The sequence below is a fragment of the Megalobrama amblycephala genome, linkage group LG7, assembly GCF_018812025.1.
Source record: "Megalobrama amblycephala isolate DHTTF-2021 linkage group LG7, ASM1881202v1, whole genome shotgun sequence".
Taxonomy (NCBI): Eukaryota; Metazoa; Chordata; class Actinopteri; order Cypriniformes; family Xenocyprididae; genus Megalobrama; species Megalobrama amblycephala.
The window spans coordinates 32,108,564-32,135,517 of NC_063050.1; the positions used below are offsets into that span (position 1 = coordinate 32,108,564).

General features: G+C 38.0%; 1 protein-coding gene across 1 annotated transcript in view; it reads right to left on the reverse strand.

The window, feature by feature from the left end:
- Positions 1-3,453: 3,453 nt before the first annotated feature.
- cckbra (cholecystokinin B receptor a) overlaps positions 3,454-26,954 on the reverse strand; it is a 32,027-nt gene continuing 8,526 nt past the window's right edge. The window contains exons 2-6 of the mRNA XM_048197088.1: positions 23,550-23,798; positions 19,622-19,883; positions 6,005-6,132; positions 4,317-4,837; positions 3,454-3,641 (exon numbers count right to left, since the gene is read on the reverse strand). Of these exons, the coding sequence (XP_048053045.1) occupies positions 3,549-3,641; positions 4,317-4,837; positions 6,005-6,132; positions 19,622-19,883; positions 23,550-23,798 (1,253 nt within the window). The 3' untranslated portion in view covers positions 3,454-3,548. The remainder of the gene's footprint in view (positions 3,642-4,316; positions 4,838-6,004; positions 6,133-19,621; positions 19,884-23,549; positions 23,799-26,954) is intronic.

Here is a 26,954-nt window from a genome sequence, read left to right on the forward strand (position 1 = left end):
CACACACACACATACGCACACATACGCACACACACACACACACACACACACACACACACACACACACACACACACACACACACACACACACAGAGTCTCGTAGAGTTTCTCTCCCTCATTTAAGGCTATGGTGGCCAAGGTGTATTGTGTTGTTTTAGTCAATACACTGTATTTTAACAATCTGTTTCTTTATCACTTAATTGTGTTGAATACTGAACTAAAGTCCCACAATTCTCACTATCTCAGAGGACCAGTACATTTTGCTTTTTATATTGGATTTGAATTTTCTTTTGTTTCTGTTTGTTTGTTTGTTTGAATGTTTTTTGGTATCTTTGATTGTGTGGTTAATTTGGCAACATGTATCAATTACAAAAAATGACTTTTACATAAATCATTCAATTTTTTCACTTCCTCATAGTGTGCTTTATAAATCATGTGATATTTATAGAAATGTACATTTAGAGATTTATCATAAAAATATCAGTACAGAATAGAGGTGAATCATTGTATTTACATGTCAAACATCAACCCTAAGGACAGTACATATTATTTAATATCTCACAATATTTTGGTTAAATTATACAGATCACAAAGTACTCACAAGAAATACAACACATTTCTGAATCTATGTTTCATAAGGGAACTAGCAAAGGGTATTTCCTCAAAGAGAACAATCTAGAGCAGACAAACTTTGACACACTGCATAATTATCAATCTGTTTGTGCTCGTTTACATCTGTCACAGAAACAGCAGAAGACAGCATAAGCATGTTAGAAAATAGAAGCAATCTTCATCTGAACAAGGTCAGAAGGTGTGTTACTGGTTAACCTGTTCCTGTTTAATCTACCAGCCTACATCAAAAGTGGCACTTTCATTAGACCTGCCAAATATCTGTGTCAAGCTTGACTGGGATAACAGATGAATTTCTGTATGTAGTTCTTTGTTGTCTGCTTATCTAAATCCATTCCCATGTTATTTATTTATTTATTTTTTGCTGTTATTTATTTATTCAGGTAGCTTTCATTTCAATCAGTTTTTATTTGTTACTTTATGTTGCATTCGGTCCTAATCAAGCCATTCTTGAATGTATGAATGGTTGTCTTGGAAACAGGATCCATATCCTCTGTTGGAGTGGTTTGAAATAAATGGCCAGACTTACGTTATCAGTCATCTACCCAAACAAAAACCTACAAGATGAACCAGTTCAACTTTCTTTGTAGATTTTGTCACTGACACCAAGAGAAATAACAGCAGCTGCTTAGCAGAAATGTTGTGTATCAAAAAAAAAAAAAAAAAAAAAGTGAGAAATAACACTTTCTGTTTATCCCCAAGACTTTTGTTTGATATAGGTCTGCCACATGCCCAGGTGGTCCTTCAGAAGGAATGGAGAGAGAGGGAAAATTGATCGATGAAAAGAAAAATTGCAAGCAGGGAGTGATAATAATGAGAGAGAAGCAGACGGAAATGGAAGAAGTAAGGAAGGAGGGTGTATGCAATGAAGTATTTGCTCACTGTATATCCTTGGGGCACATAAACAAATTATGAAGCTATAAATTCTGGTTTCGACCCCCAAAGTTATCCTTGTTTATATGAGGAGGAGGGAAGAAAGATGAGAGAGAGAGATAGCTTCTTTCACTAATATTTTTGTGCAATTTGTATGTGTGCAGAAAACAACAACCATTTTAGAGGCCTGTGAAAAAGCTTGTGTTTTGGATCTCTCATTTGCCACCTGTGCATACCCCTATACAGGCTGCATTTTGTCATATTTTTATTTTATCTATTCTCACTGATCTATTGATAGAAATAAAGTTCAATTTATATTTGTAAAGTTTTATAATTTTTTCTAGAGTTGATCTATTGTTACTCAGAAATAATTAATACTTTGTAGAGACATAGTCCATTTCTAAAAGCCTAATTTGGGTAACACTTTAGAATACTGTTCTGTCATAAATGAATAACTACACAGGAACAAACACACTATTAACATTCTAGTAACTAAGTAACAAGAAACTAATTAAAATATTAGTAAGTGATAATGCTCAGTTGAATGTGGTAGTTCACTATTAGCTAATCAATAACCTTCCAGAGGACTACTAAGAACTATACAAGTTCATAATTAATGTGAATAATGCATAATGTATAATTAATTTGGTTACGCTTTATTTTAAGGTGTCCGTGTTACAGTGTAATTATATATTTAAGTACTGAGTAATAAGAATTAACTACATGTACTTACTATAGGGTTATGTTAGGGTTAGGTTGTGGTTTAGGGTTAGTTACATGTAATTATGCACAATTTATAGTAATTACTACAGTAACTACATGTAACATGTAGGACACTGTAAAATAAAGTGTTACCATTAATTGTCCTTCAGAAGGAATTACTAATTATTTGGATCAGTATTCTAAGGTGAAAAGCATAATAACTCACTAATATTGACTGAAGTCATTGTAAGCTTTTGAGGTTTTTGTAAGGTTTTGGATAGTAATGACTCAACTGTTACTCATTTTAAAGGAATGAATAATTATTTGGATCAGTATTTTAAAGTGAAGATCATGGTAATTACTCAAGTTACAATGACTTCAGAAATTACTAAGGAGTTATATTATGCTTTTCACTTTAGAAATAATTAGTAATTCCTATTGAAGGATTTGGTAATACTTGAGTCACTACTAGTAGGTTACCATGACCTTTGATTTAAAATTAATTATACATTGTGCATTAATCATGTTAATTATTATACCACCATATTTGACTAAGCACTATTACTTACTAATTAATCAGAGTTTCTTGTTAGTTAATAGTAGCTACTAGAGTGTTAATAATTCGTTACTCATTTGTTCCTGTGTAGTTATTCATTAATGAAGGAACAGTATTCTGAAGTTTTACCCCCATTATTTTTAAATGGCTTAACAAATTACTTGTTTGTATTCATTTCTAAACTTGATCATAAATCCCTTATCTGTATAGACTGAGTTATAGACTGAATATTTTTTCCAACACAGATTTGGTAGCAAACAAAATTGAACCTGGTACAGCTTCCAATTTACTTAGGCCTATGCGTATAAAATATGGCCATACAAGCATTTCAACAATCCAGTGGATAACAGGATAAACCAAGTATAAGCACATTTACATCTCATATGTGTTCAATCCTTTTGAGGTTGAATTTTAAAGCACTTGGTTTTGCTGTGCAGATCCAGCTTTCATGTTTAGCATGAACCGCTGAATAAATTAATTTCAGCACAAACAAGAGCTTAGCTCGCCTTTCATATATTCAAAGAGGCTTTGTTTGGCCCAGGAATATCCCAGGTGTCTCATCAGCTTCAGCAATAAGGAAGAAATCAATTAGACCAACTCCAATTTGATAAAGACTGAAGGGTTTTTTTTTCTTTTTTTTTTTTTTTTTTTTTTTTTGCCTCCAAGGCAATCACATCAAACTTCCCTCTACAGTTTATTATTTTCCTTTTATTTCATTATTTCCCAGAGCATCTAGGTGGGGTCTTTCAAAAAATCCAACCTGTAATGCAGCATGTTGACCACTGCATCACATCAGCTGGGGTGAAGATTTCCAAGAGACTGTTGATTCCGTTGATGACTGAATTGCCTTGCCCACCTGATACATCTTCATGTAGGATAACTTGTAGGAGATGTGCATCAAAAAAGAAGGAGCACAGATTAAACATTGTCTCCTACAAGATCATCAGATGCTGTAACTATCAGAATATACAAAAGAAGTACTCTCTGTGGTGTCATTTAAGCAAAGCTCATTAAGACAATGATTCTATTATGCAACTCTAACAAAACAGAGAACAAAATACAGACATCACAACACTCAAAATAGACAATAAAAGCTGTACCATTTTGTAGCCAGAAAGCAGCTATCTACCAGAGTACTCTATTGTTTGATCATGCAACATGCAGTATTTGGTTCCATAACATCAAAGATACAAGAATATTTCTATGGTATTTCTCTATTAACAAATCCCATGCATGATAAGATTTTACACAATCAAAATAAAGCTACATCTTTGCACATCCCATATACTGCACCTTTTGATTGTATCACAATGCTAAAAGTTGAAGACACAACCATAGAAAGACACATTGACTTCAGGCAGAAAGAACAGACAAATGAGGTATTCTTTTCCAAATAAAAATGAACACTGACACACTGAATAAAGCATGTTAACAACATGAAAAAGAAGAACACATCTGGTGATCTGAACTCTTAAACAAGCAGTACATGTCACAAGCACACAGCTTATGGATCAAACTGGAGACACCTGCAATGCTAATGCTAACACTGTCCTACCGTGCTAACGGTGGTATAACTGAACTTTGTTATGGATGCCCCAGTGAACCCAGTGATGTCATCATCACCTTCCCTCCTCTTCCTCCGGTTGTGGCACGGCCGCCTGCAACACCCGAACGTGACCAAGAGAGCCTTGCGGAAGCGGGTGTTCATGAAGCAGTAGATGATGGGGTTGACGCAGGCTGAGGTATAGGACAGCAGCTGAATGAAGGAAATGGGAGCTCCGGAAAGAGCGCGCTGGGCTGACGTTTGATCAAAAGCCTTCCAGGTGTTGGCAGAGTACAGTGGCATCCAGCATATGAAGAACATGGCAACTATAATGATCAGCATTCGTATCACTCTTTTCTTAGCAATGAGCTTGGCCTCTGAGGTGTTGCTCCGTGGACGTTCTGTCTTGACGGTGCCTGAGGTGGTCAGAGCAGAAAGTTCCATAGCAGGGGGCTTCTTTGGGACCTGGATGTAACATCCATCACTCTCATCGTGGCCAGGAGACAGTGCACCATTCAACCCATTCTTTACACCTGTAAATAAAAGAAGTGAAGAGATGAAGAAGGTGTACAGTCAATCGATTCTGTTTTTACAAAAGTTATTGATGTTATTTCTGTTTAGTTGCAGTTACACTAGAATTTGCAATCCATTGACTTCCATTTATATGAGTGGAAGTCAATATAGAGACTGGAAGTGCAGAAGAAATTTTACATTCCTCTGTTTAATGTAGATGGCATAATGGGGGTTTTGCATGGCAACAACATTAAGAACATTAAGAGGATGAGAAGGCTTATTTATATAGGAATCATCTTATAACACTCTGCATGGACCTGATACAAGGGATTTACAAAGTAGTGCAAATAACAACCTGTATAACCAGTAGTCTGTTTAAATATGTATAGTATATATGTTCTGCCTGTCCCTACTCTGAGTTCTCCAAAACATTAACTTCACTATTCACTCTTTTTTTTTTTTTTTTTCTCCAGCCTCATTTATTTGATCCCAGCAATGTTACAAATATTACATTTTGCAGCACACTTCTAATAAAAGGTACCTGTGGAGGTCTGTAATGCCCTCAGAAGTACCCCTTTCCACCTCATTGAAGTTGTCTAAAGCTTCTCCCTGAGAGAATTACTTCCAGCACATCAGGGCACAAATAACCTTAACACCCAGGGAGGTATTCAGCATGACCTTAGTGCATTCAGTCCTCGCCATGGGAGATTTGGGTCAAGCAGCCTCTCACAAAATGGGGAGAGAAGGCAATAGTTTGTTGAGCCTTTGAGAATGCCAAAGAAAGCCAGCCACCTTACTCAGAGCAGTTACATCATGCAAAAAAAAAAAAAAAAAAAAAAAAAAGGTCTCAAATGACTGGCTGTTTGGCACACAGGAAGCATTGAATCAAAAGCCATAGGCCGTAAACAATACAGAATTAGAGATATTTCCATTTCGGCTTCACTGGCTCACTGCTGGAAATGCAAGTCACACGTATCATCCAAAGGACAAGTTCAAATTGGATTCAAGTGCTAGCAGAAAAACATAAATGGAAAATGCCTGGTGGCTAAACAAATGCAATCTTTTGGAAGTTTTACATGTGGTTCATTAAGGTGAACAGGCATGCTTCAGACTACTCGGAGCTTCGAGAGCTTAATGAAATTGTGGTGCGAGGGCTTTTACGAAAAGAAAAAAAAAAAGATTCATACCACTGGAGTCTTTCTTCTGCTCCATTTCAAACTGAATCCCTCTGTAAAGTTCTCTGGATATGAGACCATAGGCAATTATCATCACGACACCTGGGACGAAGAACAGAATGAAGAGCAACAAGACGTACCTAACAGAGAGAAAGAGAGCAAAATATCTGTAAATGAAAAGGCAGTGAATCAATACAGTTAAGCGTTGTAAGTTTAAGTTTAAGCGTTGTAAGCTTAAGTGGATTGTAAAAAACAGAAGATCTGAGGTTCAGTTGAAGTTCTCTTATATTAAGAGTGGAAGAGCAGGAAAAGTGAGGAAACAGAATTCTATGAGCAAGGAAAAGAAATTGCTGTCTTTTCACTTACAGTTCTCTTTCAGTCTGTGTGTCTCTTAGTGACAAGAAAAGTTTGATTCTTTGGCTTCTTTTGGATCCATTTTCATTATCATCTTACATGAATATTATCTTAAAACTTAATATAAGAAAAAAAAATCCATTACAAAACAATCAACCTATTGACGCAACAAGTGATACAATAATATTAATACTGAAGTCCTCTGATGTTATCGTCCACACAGATGATAACTGAGATGCAAGATGGTTTCAGTTACCCAGATGAGCAATATGCTATTGTTCCAGACATTTAAAGAATATTAGTAAATATCGGATCACTGAATACCACAAGAGGCCACTCAGAATTAAGTATTTCAAAAGTGTCACACAAAACCTAACCCTTGCCGCTGAATACCGCAGCTAGGAATAATGGAATAGGACTCCGGTTCTATTTTGTGGGTTGTACTGAATACTGAATGTAATGAATAGCTTTGATTACCTGTAGCTGTGGTGATATTCAGTACAACAGTATTATAATATTGTTTAAATAACTTTTGCAGTCAATTTGAATTATTTGCAAAGAACAACAAATCTAACAGATTCAGTCACGTAACTTTTAAAATTTAAATTAAAAAGCTGTATCCAGTAATACGACGTCATTTTATAATATTCAAATTACAGCGTGGGAGTGTTCCCTGAAAGCATCTATGCTATCCCGTTCCTCTGATCTTTTTCATCTATCAGACAGCTTTGTGCTTGCAGCTCCTTTCCATGCTGCACTTATCTGATATCAAAGACACTTCTCTCTCCTCTTGTTTCCTGTGTGGCTTTCAAATTCATTACGAGCTCCGGCACAAAGGCAATAAAAGCAATACTAATCTGACCAGGAAGTAGATGTAAGAGATGAGGGTGTGATATTGGGAAGCACCTTTTTATGCAAAACAAATGTATAATATGTGATGTCTAATAATACCTGTGTGATGTTTCTCATTTAAACAGAGCAAAACAAAAATCTCTTCAGTAGTGAAACAAAGAGTATATTATTATGTGGTATTTTTCTTCAAGTCACACTAAGGTACTCCGGGTGACAATAAAGAAGAGCGAGTCACTGGGAGAGTGAGGGCATGCGGGTCTTTCAAATATAAAATATTTCAAATATAAATCAAATAAAGTACAAGCCTACATGTTGATAAACCTAATTGGAATTGTGCTTACCCACAAAAAACGTCATCATGGATAGGCACACATTTGATACCGCTGTTCAAAAACCTGGTGAATTTGTGCAAGCCTTCGTCTCTGTCACAGTTATGTTTTGTTAGTTTATTCGTTCACAGACTTTTAGTTTGTTTTCGTTAGTGTCCTGTTTCCTTTGTTCAGTTTTCCCGCTTCTCATTTGTTTTCATTGTTTTCAACTGTGTTTAATTAATTAGTCTCGTTTGTGTTCCTATTTAAGTTGTACACTCACATTCATTCCCTGTTTGGTCACGTTCACGTTAAGTGCATTTCTCTGCCCTGTTTTGGATTATTGCCGGTTTGGATTAAACTTCGAATTGGATTTTATCCTTCTGTGTCTTCGTTTGTCTGTCTGTCTGCAATGCACATTCTGATATTGTTACAGATTTTTTTATTTTTATTTGTAAGGACATTTGTTGCCTGGCCATCACAAGCTCCGTCGATGATGAGACCCTGAAGACCTTGTTCTGGATCGAGGTGACCTTCAACCACCCTATCGACCTCCCAATCATCACAGGACTGGACTGGAGGGAAACCGTCATTAGGTGTCTGGAGAGTGTCGTGTCCCAATTCGGAGCACATCCATAACCAGAGCCCGTTTCATCCTGTATGACCGCAGAGAAGTCATGCGAGCCCCCAGCAGATCGAGCAGCACCACCCGCCTCAACAAATGAGCCAGAGCCCGTGGACAAGAGGACAGAGCTTGCCATCACCCTGAAAGTGGAGCCCCAGCTTGGATCTGACCTGGGGAGTAAGCCTGAGTGGCCAAGGGAACGAAGGCTGAGGACTGGCTGAGCGACTTGTCGACTCCCACTCTATCCCACCCGGTATCTGAATCTTTATTGCACAATGAGAATTGTTCGTTCTGTTCGGTCACGTTCACGTTAAATGTGTATCTCTGCCCTGTTTTGGATTATTGCTAGTTAACTGTTAACTTCGTATTGGATTTTATCCTTCTGAGTCTTCGTTTATCTGTCTGCCTGCAACACATATCCTAATATTTTGACAGTCTCCACTTTGAAAATCCTGGCAAAGAAATGTGAGTTTGGATCGCTGCAAGACGAACTCAATAGAGACTGCATAGTTTGTGGCATAGAAAATGGCACTGTTTGCAAACAGTTACTCAGTGAAAAATTCTCACCCTGAACTTGGCTGTTAACATAAGTTAGCTGCATGAACAGTCAGAGAAGAGTATGAAAGAGTTGAGAAAAGACACAGAGGTATATACTCTACAAAAAACACGTTGCTCAAAATGTAATGGCCAACATGCTTTGGAAAAAAATTATGATTTTTTTTTTTATTTTGACGGACAGGATCATAAAAATTTTAATGATAATAAACATTTAATAGCTTCTGTTTTCACTCACATTTTAATTTTTATTCACAAACTTACAGGATCAGCAAATAGGCCTAGGCTATGCATTTATTTATGTTATGAAAAGAAAGTTGACCAAAGACTGTGCGTCACTTTTAATTTTTTATCTTGAACAGTTGTCACGGATCGTGAGTGAATGCGATCATTCCTTCTTCTTTACTACTTAACAGAACGAAATAAACATGAGTGAACATCAGAAAATATGTTGAAAGATACAATAGATTACCAAAATCTGTATCACACCTTAATCAGTTCAATCAGTGTTGCAAACGATGTCACATAACATTATAACTCAGAAAAGCCATTCATTGACCATAAACTTGAAGGTCAGCAAGAAAAATAAGTCCAGAGAGGAGTTGTTGTTTTTTCTGTTTTTTTTTACTGTTCTTTAAGTATGTTTGAATGAATCCATCAAGTTTTTATGACAGCCACAATTTAAAATAAAACAAACTAGGTTTGAAACTTAATTATGTAAGTATATTATAATTTTATTATTATTAAATGGACTTATATTGGGTGCTGGCCCTTGTGTAATCAAACGCATCATTTTCATTTTATTCTGGAGACCGAACTCGCGCTCTTGCTGCCACACTGGATCCCACTCACCACCAACTGGACAGGGGTGGGAATTACAGTTACAAGTTACATCAGTCTCAGTAATCTGTCAAAATGACAGAAGGCCCTCAGATTTTTCTGTCACTGCTAAAAAAAATTCCGTCAATGACCGAAAATTTTCTGTTAATGCAACCTCTGGTGCTATGCATTCAACAAATGCTGCAACAACTGTTGTAAATTAAACCACTTGGGATGGGGTGATGGGATGAATACCAGCACAGCCAGCTGGTGCTAAACCATCCTAATAGCCAAAGAACCAGCAAAGGGATGGAACACATGAGCTAGATGCACAAACTGATGACAATATGAGGGACACTTTTTTTGTGACCCTGTTGAGCTCACCAATCACAACTCAAAAATTGAAAAATGGAAATGGCCCACTGAAAGTAAAAGTTGATATGAGAGCCAAGTGTAACGTGATATCCAAGCAAATGCTGAATAGTTTTGATCACAACATCCCTATCAGCACGGCAGAGAAAGTCAATCTTGTGGCTTATGGAGGAGAGACAATTGAAACTGAGGGAATGACAGTTTTGCAGTGCATCCTTGGGCAATTTAAATTCCACGTAGCTGATCGGGATGTAAAACCTCTTCTTGGTCTACAGGTTAGTATTGCTATGGGACTCATCCAACCGGGACCTGGTGTACACATGCTGCAATGTAAAGCACCAGAGGTACATGAATACAGAGATCTTTTTAATTGTGATGTCACTGGCAGCTTGCTAGTTGTATATCATGAGACTGGATAACATAGTGAAAATATAAATAGCCATGAAAGAAAAATGGGTGTGATAACACCTGTAGCCAAGGCAACAGAGTGGGTATCAGCCAAAAAGATAGGTTTGCATAGATCCAGTTCATCTTAACAAAGCCCTCCTCAGGCCACAACATCCCCTAAATACAACTGAACAGATCATTACAGATATGCCTTGTGTTAAAGTGTTTACCATTCTGGATGCTAAATGTGGGTTCTGACAAACCCCCCTTGATGAAGCTTCATCCAAATTAACTACATTTATGTCCCCATTTGACCATTACAGGTTCTTGAGGATGCCATATGGAATATCAACAGGCTATGAGGTCTTTCAGAGATCAATTGGGCAATTGTTTGCTGGACAGCCTTGTGAAATTGTAGTTGATAACATTATCATCTGGGGCTGGACGAGTGAAGAACACGAACATTTGAGACAGGTACTGAACAAAATTTGTACCATGGGCATGAAACTCCACCCAGACAAACGCAGGTTCAGAGTTAATTTTGACCAGCACATTGGTCACTTGCTGACTGCTGATGGTGTCAAACCCGACCCTGAAAAAAATTTAAAGTGGTACTGTATGTGACATGCCAACATAGGACAGACAAGCACAGCAGCAGTTCTTAGGCATGAAAAAGAAATGCTGGCACTCGTGTTTGCAACAAAATAATTCCATGACTTTATACAGTCACTGTAGAAACTGATCATCTGCCCTAATAACCATAATAAAGAAGCCACGCCATACAGCCTCATCCCACTTACAGGGTATGATGATAATACTGCATCATTACCACTTAGATGTGATCTTCAAACATGGTAAGGAGCTGTTTGTGGCTGGTGCATTGTCCTGGTCCCACCTTTCCACATCCGAGCTCTTCCCGTTGTATGATGAACTCAGGACTGCCGTGCAAAAAGATGTCACATGCAAACAGCTTTCTGATATTATCTGGAATGGTTAGCCAATGGCCAGCCACCTTGAAAGAACTTCCATATTCCTCGCATCCCTTCTGACCATTCAGGATGACTTGCTGCATCATGGGCAAAACTTTATTATCCCACCCGCACTGCAAAAGCTTTATGTTGGACAGCTACATCAGGGCCATCCTTGCATCACAGCAACCAAGCGGAGTGCTAAGGAAATTATATACTGGCCATTAATGCACATTGATATCGATACTGATGTCTCTCGTTGATGTCACCCTTCAATGCAATCAAATCTCATCAAAAGAAAGAACCACTGCACCTGCATGAAATCCTGGATCTTCCCTGGTCTTTTACAGTTGCTGACCTGTTTGATTCACAAGAAAAACACATTTAGTCCATGTGGATTCATTATCTGGCTGGTTTGAGCTGGATTACCTTCCTGGCATGAAAAGCATCACAGTCATTGCAAAGCTGAAAAGACACTTTGCAGTACATGGTATCCCGTACACTCTTATGACTGATAATGCTACTCAGTCTGTGTGCAAGGAATTTGCAGATTTTACACATATGGAACTTTAAGCATATTCGCAGCAGCCCTCTCTATCCCCAATCCAATGGACTGGCTGAGCGTGTGGTCAGATCTGCCAAGCATCTTCTAGAAAAATTCTCCTGCAACCATACTGATATCCGTGCTGCTCTTCTTAATGTTCATAATCTACCCCGAGATGGCTTACCATATCCTGCAAGGCTTTTTTCCAGGAAAATTAGGTCTTTCCTCTCAGTGACCAAGGCCATGCTTCAGAGTGTTGTCCACACAAATGTGAAAGAAACTATCACAAAATAAAGAATTAGTGGAAAAGACTTTTATAATAAAAATGATCATCAATTCATGGTTTTGACACTCTAGCAATTGTAAATTCTCCTCCTCAGCAACCAAATAGCAATGGTGTTACATCACAAGTACATAAGGCAAGTACATAAGGAACAGACGGCATCTCCTCCATGTCTCAGAACCCCCTCCAGCTGACTTTAAGGAGGATTTCCCAGTAGTGACTCATGCTTGGGCACTCACAACACCACCCAGTACTGAAGGACCCATGCAGCAATCACAGTCCCCTAAAGTGGACTGTTACACTGATACAGATGGCAAACGTTCAGTAGTGACTCAGCCATCCTAACATTACAAAGACTATGTTATGGCCTGATTAAGATGTGCTATGCACTCCTATATTTCATTACGCATGTTATTCATAATGTTATGTGATTTTTGGTACAGTTATACATTCCTCCTTTATTGCACCTGTTTTTTTGTTTGTTTTTTTGTTTGTTTGTTTGTTTGTTTGTTTGTTTTGTTTGTTGTTGTTTTTTTGTTAGATGCCAAAGAATAAACATACTGAAGTGACAGAACCCTTATATATACAGATGTGGACAAAATACGTTGGTACCCATGATAATTATGATCAAAGATGACTGTAAAAATAAATTTGCATTGTTTATCCTTTTGATCTTTAATTCATAAAATTAGCAAAAATCTAACCTTTCATTGAAGGAAAATAATTGAAAGTGGGCGGAAAATCACATTATGAAATAAATGTTTTTTCTCCAAAACACGTTGGACACAATTATTGGCACCCCTAGAATTTTTTTGAGTAAAATATCTCTTAAGTATATTTCCATTCATATTTACATTTTTTTAGCACACCAGAGTAATCATGAACATGAAATTGTCCAGCCATGACTTCCTGTTCCACAGGAGTATAAACATGAGGAAACACAAAGGCCAAATTCCCTTAATCATTCATCACAATGAGTAAAACCAAAGAATATAGTTCTAAGATTATAGTTCTAAGACTGTTGAGCTTCACAAAATAGAAAGTGGCTGTAAGAAAATAGCTAAAGCATTGAAAATCCCCATTTTCACTATCAGGGCAATAATTAAGAAGTTCCAGTCAACTAAAGATGTTACAAATCTGCCTGGAAAAGGACGTGTGTCTAAATCGTCCTAATGCGCAGTGAGGAGGAAAGTTTGAGTGGACAAATACTCTCCAAGAATCACAGCTGGAGAATTGCAAAGATTAGTTGAGTCTTGAGTCTCAGAAAGCCTAAAAAAAATATCAAACAGCACCTACATCCCCACAAGTTGTTCGGGAGGGTTTCAAGAAAAATCCTCTCATCTCATCCAGAAACAATCTCCAGCATATTCAGTTGTCAGACAAGACTGGAACTTCAAACGGGACCGGCTTCTATGGTCAGATGAAACTAAAAAAAAAAGAGCTTTTTGGCAGTAAACCCACCAGATGGGTTTGGAGCACACATGGATAAAAAGTACCCCATGCCCACGGTTAAATATACTGCTGGATCTTTAATGTTGTGGGCCTATTTTTCTGCTGGAGGTCCTTAATCTTGTTCAGATACATGGTATCATGGATTCTATCAAATACCAACAGATTTCTGCTAGAAATTCAATAATGGGCTGTGGTTGGATCTTCCATCAGGACAATGATCTGTAAGGAACCCCACACCGGCCCAAAAACGGAATCCGATGGCCTTGGCGAAGGTTAACGCATGTAGGCCTATGTCTTTTCAGTGCCCCTGTGAAGTTCACTTAATTTCACTCGTTTAATCTGACTCCAATTTCAAGGTTGTGTTAGGTTGTGTTTCCAATTAGAAATTAATCATTTGTTATGTATTAATTTAGATATTTGATGATTCTGGGTATCCCATACTTTCAATTATTTCTTCATCACGGACCCATATCACTTTGAAAAGTCACTTTGGCCGATTGAGTGCCTTTCACGATCACAAACTCGCCAGTTCTGATTCTTAGTCAGAGGGTGCAGAGTTTACTAATGCATGTGAGTTGAACCGCCACATGCTTGTTCATACAAAAACACAGTTTTCTTAGTCACAATACTGCAACTTGCTAAGCCAGTTGATAGACAAAAATCAAAAAGTCCCATGATGTGCTTAAATGCTCCTTTCATGGGCCTTTAGTTTTAATCTATCCTGACGCAGATTTGAAGAAATATGGACTCCAATAATCTACTGGTCATAATGATTTCAGAAGAATCCAGAGTAAATCAAATATAACATTTTATTTGTCAAGTAAAAATGTATCATGCCAATTACATAGTTGGACAATTAGAAGCCAATTCAGAAATAATAAATGCATAACATCAATTACTCAAAGAAATGCATATACACACAGTGATGTGTGAATGTCTTCAAACATTGATCCATCTCTGCATGGGGGCGTCTGGCTACAGAAAATCCCCCTGACTGCTTTGCACTTTACCTTATATACAGACCAGAACTAAAGAATTGTAAATATTTATTACACCAACACCTGTTTTGGGGGAGAGGAGTGGGTGTTTCAACGCTCAAAAGGAGGACAGAATTCTCAGTCATTCTTAGTTTTCAGTCAAAAATTAGTTTGCATCCTGTAGATGGTGTGAGGGCAGTTTAGGGCAAGGCGTTGTCCTTTGCTATTTCTTTGAGATCTTCTCTCCAGATGAGTTTTATTGCTTTATTGCAGGGCGCTTGATCTCATTTTTTGTTTGAGCAGGAAAATCAAGTCTTACAGATCCAAAACAAACAAAATGTGTCACTGAGCACAAAATGAAGCTTCTGCCATGGCCATCCCAGTCCTCTGACCTGAAGAGTGAACTGAAGAAGCACCAACATGGAGCTGGGAATCTGAAGGATCTGTAGAGATTCTGCATGAAGGAGTGGTCTCTGATCTCTTGTCAGGTGTCCTCCAAACTCTTCAGGCATTATAGGTAAAGACTCAAAGCTGTTATCTTGGCAAAAGTAGGTTGCAAATAATATTTAATAAAAGGGTGCCAATAATTGTGGCCAACGTGTTTTGGAGAAAAACATTTGTTTCATAATGTGATTTTCCCCCCACTTTTAATTCTTTTCCTTCAATGAAAGGTTATATATATATATATATATATATATATATATATATATATATATATATATATATATATATATATATATATATACAGGTGCTGGTCATATAATTAGAATATCGTGAAAAAGTTCATTTTTTTATTGTAAATTATTTTTAAAAATGAACATATTGTAATGTAAAGTAAAACATTTTTTATTTTTTTTTATTTTGATGATTAGAGAGTACAGCTCATGAAAGTCCAAAATCCAGTATCTCAAAATATTAGAATATTTCCTAAGATCAATCAAAAAATGGATTTTCAAAACAGAAAAGTTCAAGTTCTTTAAAGTATGTTCATTTGTACACTCAATACTTGGTCGGCAGCACATATTACAGCAAATGACTTGCTCTTAGCACAAATTACAGCATCAGTGAAGTGTGGCATGGAAGTGATCAGCCTGTGGCACTGCTGAGGCACTATTGAGCCTTCAGATCATCTGTATATTGTTGGATCGACTGTTTCTCATCTTTCTCTTGAAAATATCCCATAGATTCAGGGGTCAGGCATGTTGGCTGGCCAATAAAACACAGTAATATCATGGTCAGCAAACCACTTGGAAGTGGTTTTTGCACTGTGGGCAGGTGCTAAAGTCCTGCTGGAAAAGGAAATCAGCATCTCCATAAAGCTTGTCAGCAGATGGAAGCATAAAGTGCTCCAAAATCTCCTGGAAGATGGCTGCATTGACTTTGCACTTGATAAAACACAATGGACCAACACCAGCAGACGTCATGGCCCCCCAAATCATTACTAACTTGAGAAACTTCCCACTAGACTTCAAGCAGCTTGGATTCTGTACCTCTCCAGTCTTCCTTCAGACTCTGGGACCATGATTTCAACATGAAATGCAAAATTTACTTTTATCTGAAAAGAGGACTTTCGACCACTGTTCACTGTCCAGTTCTTTTTCTCCTTAGCCCAGGTAAGATGCTTCTGACGTTGTTTCTGTTTCAGAAGTGGCTTGGTAGTCCTTTTCCTGAAGATGTCTGAGTGTGGTGACTCTTGATGCGCTGACTCCGGCTTCATTCTACTCATTGTGAAGCTCTCCCAAGTGTTTGAATCGGCTTTACTTGACAGTATTCTCAAGCTTGCGGTCATCCCTGTTGCTTGTGCACCTTTGCCTACCCAATTTCTTCCTTCTAGTCAACTTTGCATTTAATATGCTTTGATACATCACTCTGTAAACAGCCACCACATTCAGTAATGACCATCTGTGACTTACTCTCTTTGTGGAGGGTGTCAATGATTGTCTCCTGGACCATTGCCAAGTCAGCAGTCTTCCCCATTAGTGTGGTTTCAAAGAACAAGAGATACCCGGAATTTATACTGTAGGGCTGGTCATTTAATGAAACTCAAATGTTAATATTCTAATATTTTGAGATACTGGATTTTGGACTTTCATTAGCTGTACGCTCTAATCAATCAATTAAAAAAAAAAAAAAAAAAAAAACTTTTGAAATGTTTTACTTTACATGTACTACATCTAGTATAAATGAAAGTTTCATTTTTTTAAATATTTTCACAATATTCTAATTATATGACCAGCACCTATATATATATATATATATATATATATATATATATATATATATATATATATATATACCCATAAGTTATCATTTTGAAATTACCTTTGGCATCTGGTTTATGCTGGTTAGTGCTATTTTGGTCCTGCTGTTTTTTCCTCGATATATACTGTGTGTGCAGAATTATTAGGCAAGTTGATTTTCTGATCATTTTTTTTTTCCAAGCACATTTTACCAATTCCAAACCACATCAATCTTAATAACTATTATTAATTTTGTATTTAATCATTTATAAGTGATATATAATTGTTCATAAAGACTGGAAATGAAAAACGCCTTATATTCAGGTGTGCATAATTATTAGGCAGGTTTTCGTTTACAGGCAAAATGAGCCAAAAAAAAGAGATTTAAAGGGGTCATATAATGCCATAACCCACAGATCATTTTTTATAGTATGTTAAATTTGTTACTTTTTGAGGGTGAGCAAAAATGCTCAGTTTTTGTGTGTGTCCCTTTAAATGCAAATGACCTGCTGCTACCAAGAATAGGGCGGACTTTGAAGAGCACCAATTACCTCACGCAGACTCAATGAAAATGCCAGAAACTGTTCAGCCTTTTATGTTCAAAACCAGAGTCGGACACTGATGGAGAGACTCAAGAAGAAGTGACAACATGTAGAATGCAACAGGATGTTTCTGAATGGTTAGTTGATGAATTTATACAGCTGATATGGAGTTAACTATCTTAAATTCATTAATTAGCATATTTTGAAATGATAATCTATAAATTGCTCATGTGGGAACTGTTGTAAGATGCCTACAGAGCCAGAGAATATATGCATTTGTTACGTACTGTATTGCAATATCATGGTCTCACCGCTTAGTTGCGTGTTTTCTGGGGCCGCGTTTATGTAAATTTTAGGGTTAGTGATGTCACTAACCCAGGAAGAAGCTCATTGTAGTCCAGCCAGCCATTTGTTGTAGTCCTTAAACAGAGATTTCTTTAAAAGAAAATATTTCCCTTTGCATTGAACTTTGAGAGTCATAACTTTGCAGATGTTGTTTATGCTTAAACAGCAACATTACACACTAGCTAAAGTTAAAAAAGTGAAATCATAATCAAACACCCCTTTAACTCAGACTGAAAAGTCAAAAATTATTAAATGCTCATGAGAAGGATGCAATACTAATGCAATACTAAAGATTTAAGGCATGACCAATGGACAGCAAAATGCTCATTGAGTCAGCAAGGTCTCATCTATGTTGATGGTAAATTTGTTGAAATACATTTTTTATTTACAATAAAAATAACTAATTAGCATGTACAAAATACTATAGTACCATCAAAACCCCAGACCCAGCGCCCACCACCACTGCGGAGATGGAGCCAGAGCCCATTGCAGACCGAGAGACCCAGGCAATGCCCGCTATGGAGCCTGAGCCAAGAGCTTCATCCATTTGGGAAGAGAAGCCTGAGGACTCGGCTGACCAGGTGTGTGAGCTGGCCATCACAACAGTGCAAGTGGGAGTGTTAGTAGTGCTGGAGGAGAATGATTGGCTTATAGACTGAAGTGCAGAGATAACGCTTACAACCCATGTTTCCCACCCATGAACCTCTGCTGCCGTTTAAAATTCTACCCATAAATGAATCATCATTTTCATCGCTGGAATCCCTATCCAGTATTGTCTTCGCTGCTATTATCCCTGTCCCTTTCCAAGTCTGTCTCTGCACCCAACCTTCCTCTCCCTTTTATTCCACCAGAGCCAGCCATTCCTTTGACCCCACCTCCGCTGGCTCCCCTCAGCCCTTCGGTTCATCCAGTGGCTCCCCTTACAACCTGAATCCACCTTGGGATTCGAGTCACCAGCTCCGCCATGGCATGGGGATTCCCTAGCTCCAGCTTGTCCCTCTGAACCCTCTGCTCCACCCAAGACCGTTATCCCTTCGGCTCCACCTGGGTCAGTCGTCACCACACAAATGCCACGGACTTCCGTGCTGTCTGCTGCACTCCAGCCCTCCACCCCAACTGCTCTGTCAGACTCCTCCATCCTTCAGGCTTTACCAGAGTACTCGCTCACACCTGCATCACCTCGGTCCACCGGCCCCCAGGCTCTACCTCGGCCGCTCGTCACCAGGACTCTGCTTTGTTCTCCGTGTTTATCAATGTCACCGTGTCTCTTGGTCCATCGGACTTCGCCTGGGATTCACCATCTCCTTACGTCACCTCAGTTGGTCGGGCTCAAGTTTATACCTTGGATCGTCCCTCCATCAGTTCCACCGTGGGTCACCCTCATCCTAGTTGCCTCCCACTGTTCTCTGGGCTCTCTTCGGCCATTTACTCAGCCATGGATTCCACCAACATCCACTCATCCATGGACGCTTCCACCATCCACTCCTCCATGGATGCCTCCACCATCCACTCCACCCTGGTGTCTCCGACTGACATCTCTGCCTGTTTTCAGGCCTTCGCCAGCTCTTCGTCCACCTCCAGAGCCCCCTCCTTCCCCCTGCAGTTGAACTGTTATGGCACAAGGCCGCGCCTTCCTGGAGGCGATATGTCACAAACTGCCTGTTTTAGTGTCATTTTCATGGACTTTCTATTTCTTTCTATCAGTTATCTGTTTTCCTTCGTTCCAGTTTCCCGCTCCTCATTTGTACTATGGTTTCTGATTAATGAGTCATCACCGGTTCACCATGTGTATTTAAGTTCCTCCTTTTCATTCAGTTGTTGTCTGGCATTGTTCGTGTGTGTTGAGGACGTAGTTATCTAAATTTGTGTTATTAAAGAACCTTTTGTTTGTGGAAACCCGTTTGAACCTTTTTTCATCATCTTCATCCGAACCACAGCGTGACACTTTAAGCATTCATATTATTGCACTATTGTTAAGATAAAAGTAATGGAGTCAAAAGACTAACCAAGTCTGTTCCACTTGACTGTTGGGCCAGTCAAGCCTGCACATGTGAGCCGTGATGTTGTTCGGCTTGTTGAATGGCACCAACATACTAAACACAGGATAGGGCACCATGATACCCACAGATAGTACCCATGTGGCTGCGATGACCTTGTAGGCATGAGAACGGGTCTGCCATGCCCTTGACTTCAGCGGGTTGCAAATGGCACTGTATCTTTCAATAGCAATGGCCACTAGACTGAAGGTGGAGATGCTGACAGATATACCTGTGTAGACAAGAGAAGGATATAAATTAATATGTAGTCATGTATAATGCAGTGCTCATAAACCAAAATATTTGTGTATATTATAATATATAAAATAATCTATATAATGATCTTAAAGCTAAAAAAGATTCACTTTGCATACTGTTTATTTACAGAAAAGTCATTGCTAGATAAAATGGTAGGCACAGTATTAACCTGCGTCAGTTCTCCGCCTACCAGTCCATATTCCATGTATTTACTATTAATTTCTTGGGGTTGTGTATTTTATGATTATGTTGCTGTGCATTAGAGTTTTTCTTCCAAGCATTCCGGCTAGGGCACCTAACCCTCCTAATTTCATCAGATTCAAACTCTAAGGCCTGTGGAAGCTCTTGGATTGAGAGCTGCAGCTAATGGGGTTTGCATACATGAATATGTATTTTATGCAGTGTTTGCTACATTCTGCTCTGGCATACTTTACAAATCATTTTAATGTATACCCCCATTTAAAAAAACACACACACATACACATAAAAACATATCAGATTCACCCCAAAAATGATTGCAAACTTCCTGTGATGAATTACATTTCACTGAACAAGTATGTTTTTATGCCAATGTTTTGCTGTGCTTATTTCATTATGTTGCACAGTTTAATGCTAATGAGAAACGGGGGCTGCTACTGCAGAACCTCTGATTATCCAATGAGTAGGAAACAGATGGATTTCTAACTGAGTAAAATTACCCAAGTGAATTTCTTAAACTTTTTTGGTAAAAAACAAAACAAAAACAACAACAAATTAAATGCAAGTCTACCAAAGATAGTTCAGTTTACTGGGTGAGATAGCAAATAAAGTTTTTTTTTTTTTTTTTTTTTTTTTTGTGTATAGTGTTTCCAACAAGCTCTTATTATTGCAAAGTATTGGCCTACCACTGGGTTTTAGATCCGCTCCACTTTGTTTCATATATACAGTGGTTGATAAATCCTCTCTGCCTGTATTTGTCAAGGCCGTACACACTCTGAATTTTCAAATTAGACCTTCAGGGAAATGTTCAGTGCAGTGTGACATGTTTAAGAACTTTTCTGCAAAGAATCTCTGAAGCTCTTTGATGGTTATACAGTCAACAGTTGGACTATTCAGTCTGAAACTATTACGTTCCACATAAAACTGCTGTTTTACTGGGATTTTTTTTTCTTCCTTTGGTTAAAGGAAAGCAAAAAAGTGATATTTTTCACATTAACAAGATACATTGTCTGCGTTTTATGCTCCCAGAAGTATTCCAGATCTAATTTTCATCTCAAAAGAATTCACACTGGCTGAAAATGATGCCTAATTTAAAACTCAATTAAAATGGATGTATACACAAATGTTGCAGCTATTGTAACTGCATTTACCAGTCGCACAGACAGTGATTTGTGCTCTGAGGTAATTTCCTTTCTTGTGGGTAGACATTAGCAGATATGACCACTGAGGGTAGGAAATCAATGGTTCATAATGGTTTTGTGCATTGATTGCCACTGGCTGACTAAAACTAGGAGCCCAAAGCACTCTCAGATTAATGCAATAAAGTGAGCAAGGTAATACAAGAGAACGCCACAGAATGCCAGTGAAGCTGTAGAATGTGATGGAATGTTCTCACAGGTGGGGGTGGGGCGGCACTGAGCTCTTCCTCTGACTCAAGGCCAACACTTTGCAGTGTGAGAATGACTTATTGCTGTCCAGTACAGTGCCAAGTAAATTCAGAGATGAAATGCAGATTTAATACCATGGCTGTGCTACACAGATCCTGAAGACTTATAGCCTCTACAGCTATATTATGGAACACTAATAAATATGTATAACATTATGTAAGGGATGATGAACAATGTGTCAGTCAGTTCATTTATTTGGGTCTTGACAATCATCCTGAAGGGGTTCATTTTGCAATAATGACCTGATTGTAAATTTTTTCTTTACACTGCTACTTGACAAATTAGTAAATAAATGGACATAAAATATAGAATTGAGAAGAAATTTTAGCCTTATATGAGAAGAAAAGGACTGCGGAGTGATGTGACAGAAACTAGCAGAGTGTAGGAGATTGGTTGCCAAGGACAACAGTATACAGCTCAACGGTTTGACTGCAGAGTGCTGCGTTTGACCAATCAGAATCAAGTATTCCAGAGCGCTGTGTATTAAATATATATAATGTAAGTGGTAACCACAGTTTCAAGAAAAATACTGCTGTCACGAAAAGATTTTATGAAACACAATCAATTCCTAGCAAAGAAAAACAGAACGAGAATGAGATGGAATGCTATGAAAAATCAAGTTTCTTGCTACAGGCATAGCATTTTTGAAAAGACTTCTTAATGATCATATGTCATGTCAGTTTCTTTGAATCATTCCTTTTCAATTTGATGCCCTGCAGGTTTTAGAAGAATGTATTTATCATATAGATTGGCGTTAGTATGATGTAGGACATGAAAAGGTGTTGTTCAAGGAGGAAGAGACATCACAGGAGAAATAGCACAGTCAATGACTAATCGTGAAGTGCAACGTCTATACATAGTCAAGTTAGACTGAAACTATAATTGAGAGGCAAAGAGAGGTAAAAATAGATGGGCTGAGCTTTTAAGGGGTCCCTGAGAGCTTAACTAGAGATGATTAGATGATGTATTGAGCTAAGTAGGATGTGCCTGTGTTCTGGAATGTGCTTTAAGCCTAATGTATAAAACAGTTGTATATTTGTAAAATTGATATGTGCTTGCTGTCACAATAGATGATGACATCCTAATAAACTACCACGTTTAATTGTTTAGTCACTAAACATACCTAAATAAGAGCCCCTTGGATGATATTTTCTCCTAAAGCATTACATGCCGACAAAATTCACTAGAACAATTTCTAAACACCTAGTCCTTATACAAAACATAAGGGAGGAAAAATGAATTTGTTTTGCAGTGGTATACAAAGTGTTGCCTGGAAAATCCAGCCTCACCACTGTACCAGCGGATGAGTCTGGTCAGCCATTGAATCAATTCGATTTCTAGGGCGGAGCAAATCCGAGCAAACAGGAAGCGGAGTAAACCAATCAGAGAAGGGCGGATATGACGTTAGCAAAGCGACGAGAGTCAACAGCGAAAAGTAAATAATTAATGTGTTTTTGGTCATTTAAAACTGAATTCACGGCTGAATAGAACAAACTCTTAGGTCTCCCGTGCGCAATCTTTGTTGATATTGAAGGAACTTTCGTCGCACTAGAGTGACGCTGTTTGTGTCACTGAAATAAACGAATCTGATTGCACGGTACGGTTTGGAGTTGACTCGAATCGCAATGGAGGGCGGACTGACCAGTCTGGCCTTGCCAGGCAATGCAAAGTGGGCCCATTTAATGACAACTAAATCAAAATAGAGATTTATTTGTGAAATATGCCTGTAATTATGATATTATAATGAGATGTTCACCCTAAAAACAGAGAAGGAGGAGGCAACATTGACCCTCAAGTGCCACTGTCCTGCAGAGTTTAGTTCCAACCCTAATAATCTAAAAATGTAACCATAGACTTTTTAGATTATTAGGTTTGGCTTTGTAATGAAAGTTTACTTTAGTGTTTAATACATTATTGAACAATGCTTTGGCAGAAAAAAAGAAGAATTGAATACAAATCTTCCACTTGAGAAAGCTTAATTGAACGCTCCTCACCCATGAAATAGGCGACGGTCTTGCACATCGCGGCTCCAAAAATGAAGTCCTCCAGCAGGCTGGGGATGAGATTAAAGGGCATGCAGAAGATGGCCATCATGAGATCACTAATGGCCAGTGAGAGCAGGAAGGAGTTGGTGACGGTCCGCATTCTCTTGTTGACTATCAGGACCACAATGATCAGCAAGTTCCCAAATACACTCAGGAGAAAGACAAGTGAGTAAAGGATAATCCTCACCGAGTCCATTTCTGAGGAGAAAGGAAAAGCCATTTTGGTCAAAAGAAACAACAAATATATTTTCTCATGACACCTTTAATGTCACCATGAAATCAAAATCAATTCTTCTTCTTGCTTTTTTTTGTGGAATATTGCAGTATTTATTATAAATGATCTATCCGTGAACATCTTTATTTCTTGTCTCAAATTCATGTTCCCTCACAATCTTTAAACAAAATAACTTCCCCTCCCACTTGCAGTGACATCTCTTATCTTCTCTGATGATGTGTTTACAACCTGTAACTCACATGAGATCGCATTAATAGCGAATGTCAACTATCCAACAATCCAATCAGTTATTGATGGACAAATTTAAGTCCCACCCTACATTTTTTTCTTGTTCAAGAAGCTGTTTTTCTCAGATACACATCACGAAAGACTATCACAACTTCCATTTCATGCCAACTTTAATAAAGAAGTGAGCTAACTTTTCAAAGGGAAATGTTTAATACATCCTTTGCAACATATATTTTCATATATTTTATTGCACAAGCTGATGAGCTGAAGTTTATGTGTTGTGTGATTATGGGTTATGAGAAACGAATTGAGGGGGGTCTGTTTACATGGCATCATCTCCTCATCATCTCCTCATCAGAACAGTAATGATGCAGACAGTACTGAGAAAGAAAATGATATTTTTGATTTCAGATGAGGAATCCGTAAAGTAATCACACTCCCAGGCAGGTGGCTGACTGTGAATTCCTCGCCTCAGGTTTGAACAATCAATTCACCATCAGTCACACACTTCAAAGTATTCTCTATGCATTTTTGACCACCTAGCGTGTAGATATTATTGATAATCATTTTTCTTGTTACAGCGGTTGATTCTGGCTCTACAATTGAGGTTTTTTTTGTCATATTTTTGAATAATCATAATTGCAGTTTTAATTTCATAACTTCAGCTTAATAACGGTAACTTTATTTTTAATAATTGCTACTAAATTTTTGGAAGTTTGCAACTTCTCGTAATTGTGACTATATTTCTTATTTTAAACTTCATCTCACAATTACATGGTTTATTTTTTACATTGAAGCAGAAATAATATTTCAAAGCTGTCAATATGGAATCTTGTTTAGTCTGTTAGTCTATTATGTCTAAATGCTGTTTTCTTGGATTCTTCAGTATTTCTTAAAAAAATGTAAGATCCTTAAAACTATATTAGAAATATCTTCCAAAAAAGAAAAAAACTACATTATTCATCTCATTTAACAGCAGCTAATAAATACATTCTGTTGCACAGAATCAATAACAGTTTAGCAGGGACTGGTTTACAGTATTGTGTCATTCTGCTGTTTACTCCATCTTTTAGTGCTGTTTCATAACAGAATTCATAAACTTTGCTCTTTTGTCCCTGGGCATAAACAGATGGAATTTGGAGTACAATGGAAACCTCAGTAAAGCTTAAAATTGTTAAGAATAACATTTCTACTCTACATGTACAACATAGATGACATATCAAATATTTTAACTGAGAAAATGTATCATTTCAAGGGCAAAATATGTTGAGTTTAAATTTCATGGCATCAACACATCTCAAAAAAGTTGGGACAAGGCCATGTTTACCACTGTGTGGCATCCCCTCTTCTTTTTATAACAGTCTGCAAACGTCTGGGGACTGAGGAGACAAGTTGCTCAAGTTTAGCAATAGGAATGTTGTCCCATTCTTGTCTAATACAGGCCTCTAGTTGCTCAACTGTCTTAGGTATTCTTTGTCGCATCTTCCTCTTTATGATGCGGCAAATGTTTTCTATGGTGAAAGATCTGGACTGCAGGCTGGCCATTTGTACAAACCCGATTCCAAAAAAGTTGGGACACTGTACAAATTGTGAATAAAAAAAAGAATCCAATAATTTACAAATCTCATAAACTTATATTTTATTCACAGTAGAATATAGATAACATATCAAATGTTGAAAGTGAGACATTTTGAAATGTCATGCTAAATATTGGCTCATTTTGGATTTCATGAGAGCTACACATTCCAAAAAAGTTGGGACAGGTAGCAATAAGAGGCCGGAAAAGTTAAATGTACATATAAGGAACAGCTGGAGGACCAATTTGCAACTTATTAGGTCAATTGGCAACATGATTGGGTATAACAAGAGCCTCTCAGAGTGGCAGTGTCTTTCAGAAGTCAAGATGGGCAGAGGATCACCAATTCCCCCAATGCTGTGGCAAAGTGGAAAACTGTTCTGTGGTCAAACGAATCAAAATTTGAAGTTCTTTTTCGAAAACTGGGATGCCATGTCATCCGGACTAAAGAGGACAAGGACAACCCAAGTTGTTATCAGCGCTCAGTTCAGAAGCCTGCATCTCTGATGGTATGGGGTTGCATGAGTGCATGTGGCATGGGCAGCTTACACATCTGGAAAGGCACCATCAATGCTGAAAGGTATATCCAAGTTCTAGAACAACATATGCTCCCATCCAGACGTCGTCTCTTTCAGGGAAGACCTTGCATTTTCCAACATGACAATGCCAGACCACATATTGCATCAATTACAACATCATGGCTGCGTAGAAGAAGGATCCGGGTACTGAAATGGCCAGCCTGCAGTCCAGATCTTTCACCCATAGAAAACATTTGGGGCATCATAAAGAGAAAGATGCGACAAAGAAGACCTAAGGCATTTGAGCAACTAGAAGCCTGTATTAGACAAGAATGGGACAATTCCTATTCCTAAACTTGAGCAACTTGTCTCCTCAGTCCCCAGATGTTTGCAGACTGTTATAAAAAGAAGAGGGGATGCCACACAGTGGTAAACATGGCCTTGTCCCAACTTTTTTAAGATGTGTTGATGCCATGAAATTTAAAATCAACTTATTTTTCCCTTAAAATGATACATTTTCTCAGTTTAAACATTTGATATGTCATCTATGTTGTATTCTGAATAAAATATTGAACTTTGAAACTTCCACATCATTGCATTCTGTTTTTATTCACAATTTGTACAGTGTCCCAACTTTTTTGGAATCGGGTTTGTACATTTGAAAAAGTACATTTGAGTTGTAGGCACCTCCAGTTACAGTGCAGTCAGTCACAGTCAGTGGTGTCAGCACCACTACAGTTAATACGGTGTCATGACACAATGACACAGTGTATTGCTCATTCTAGTTTTCAGTGTCA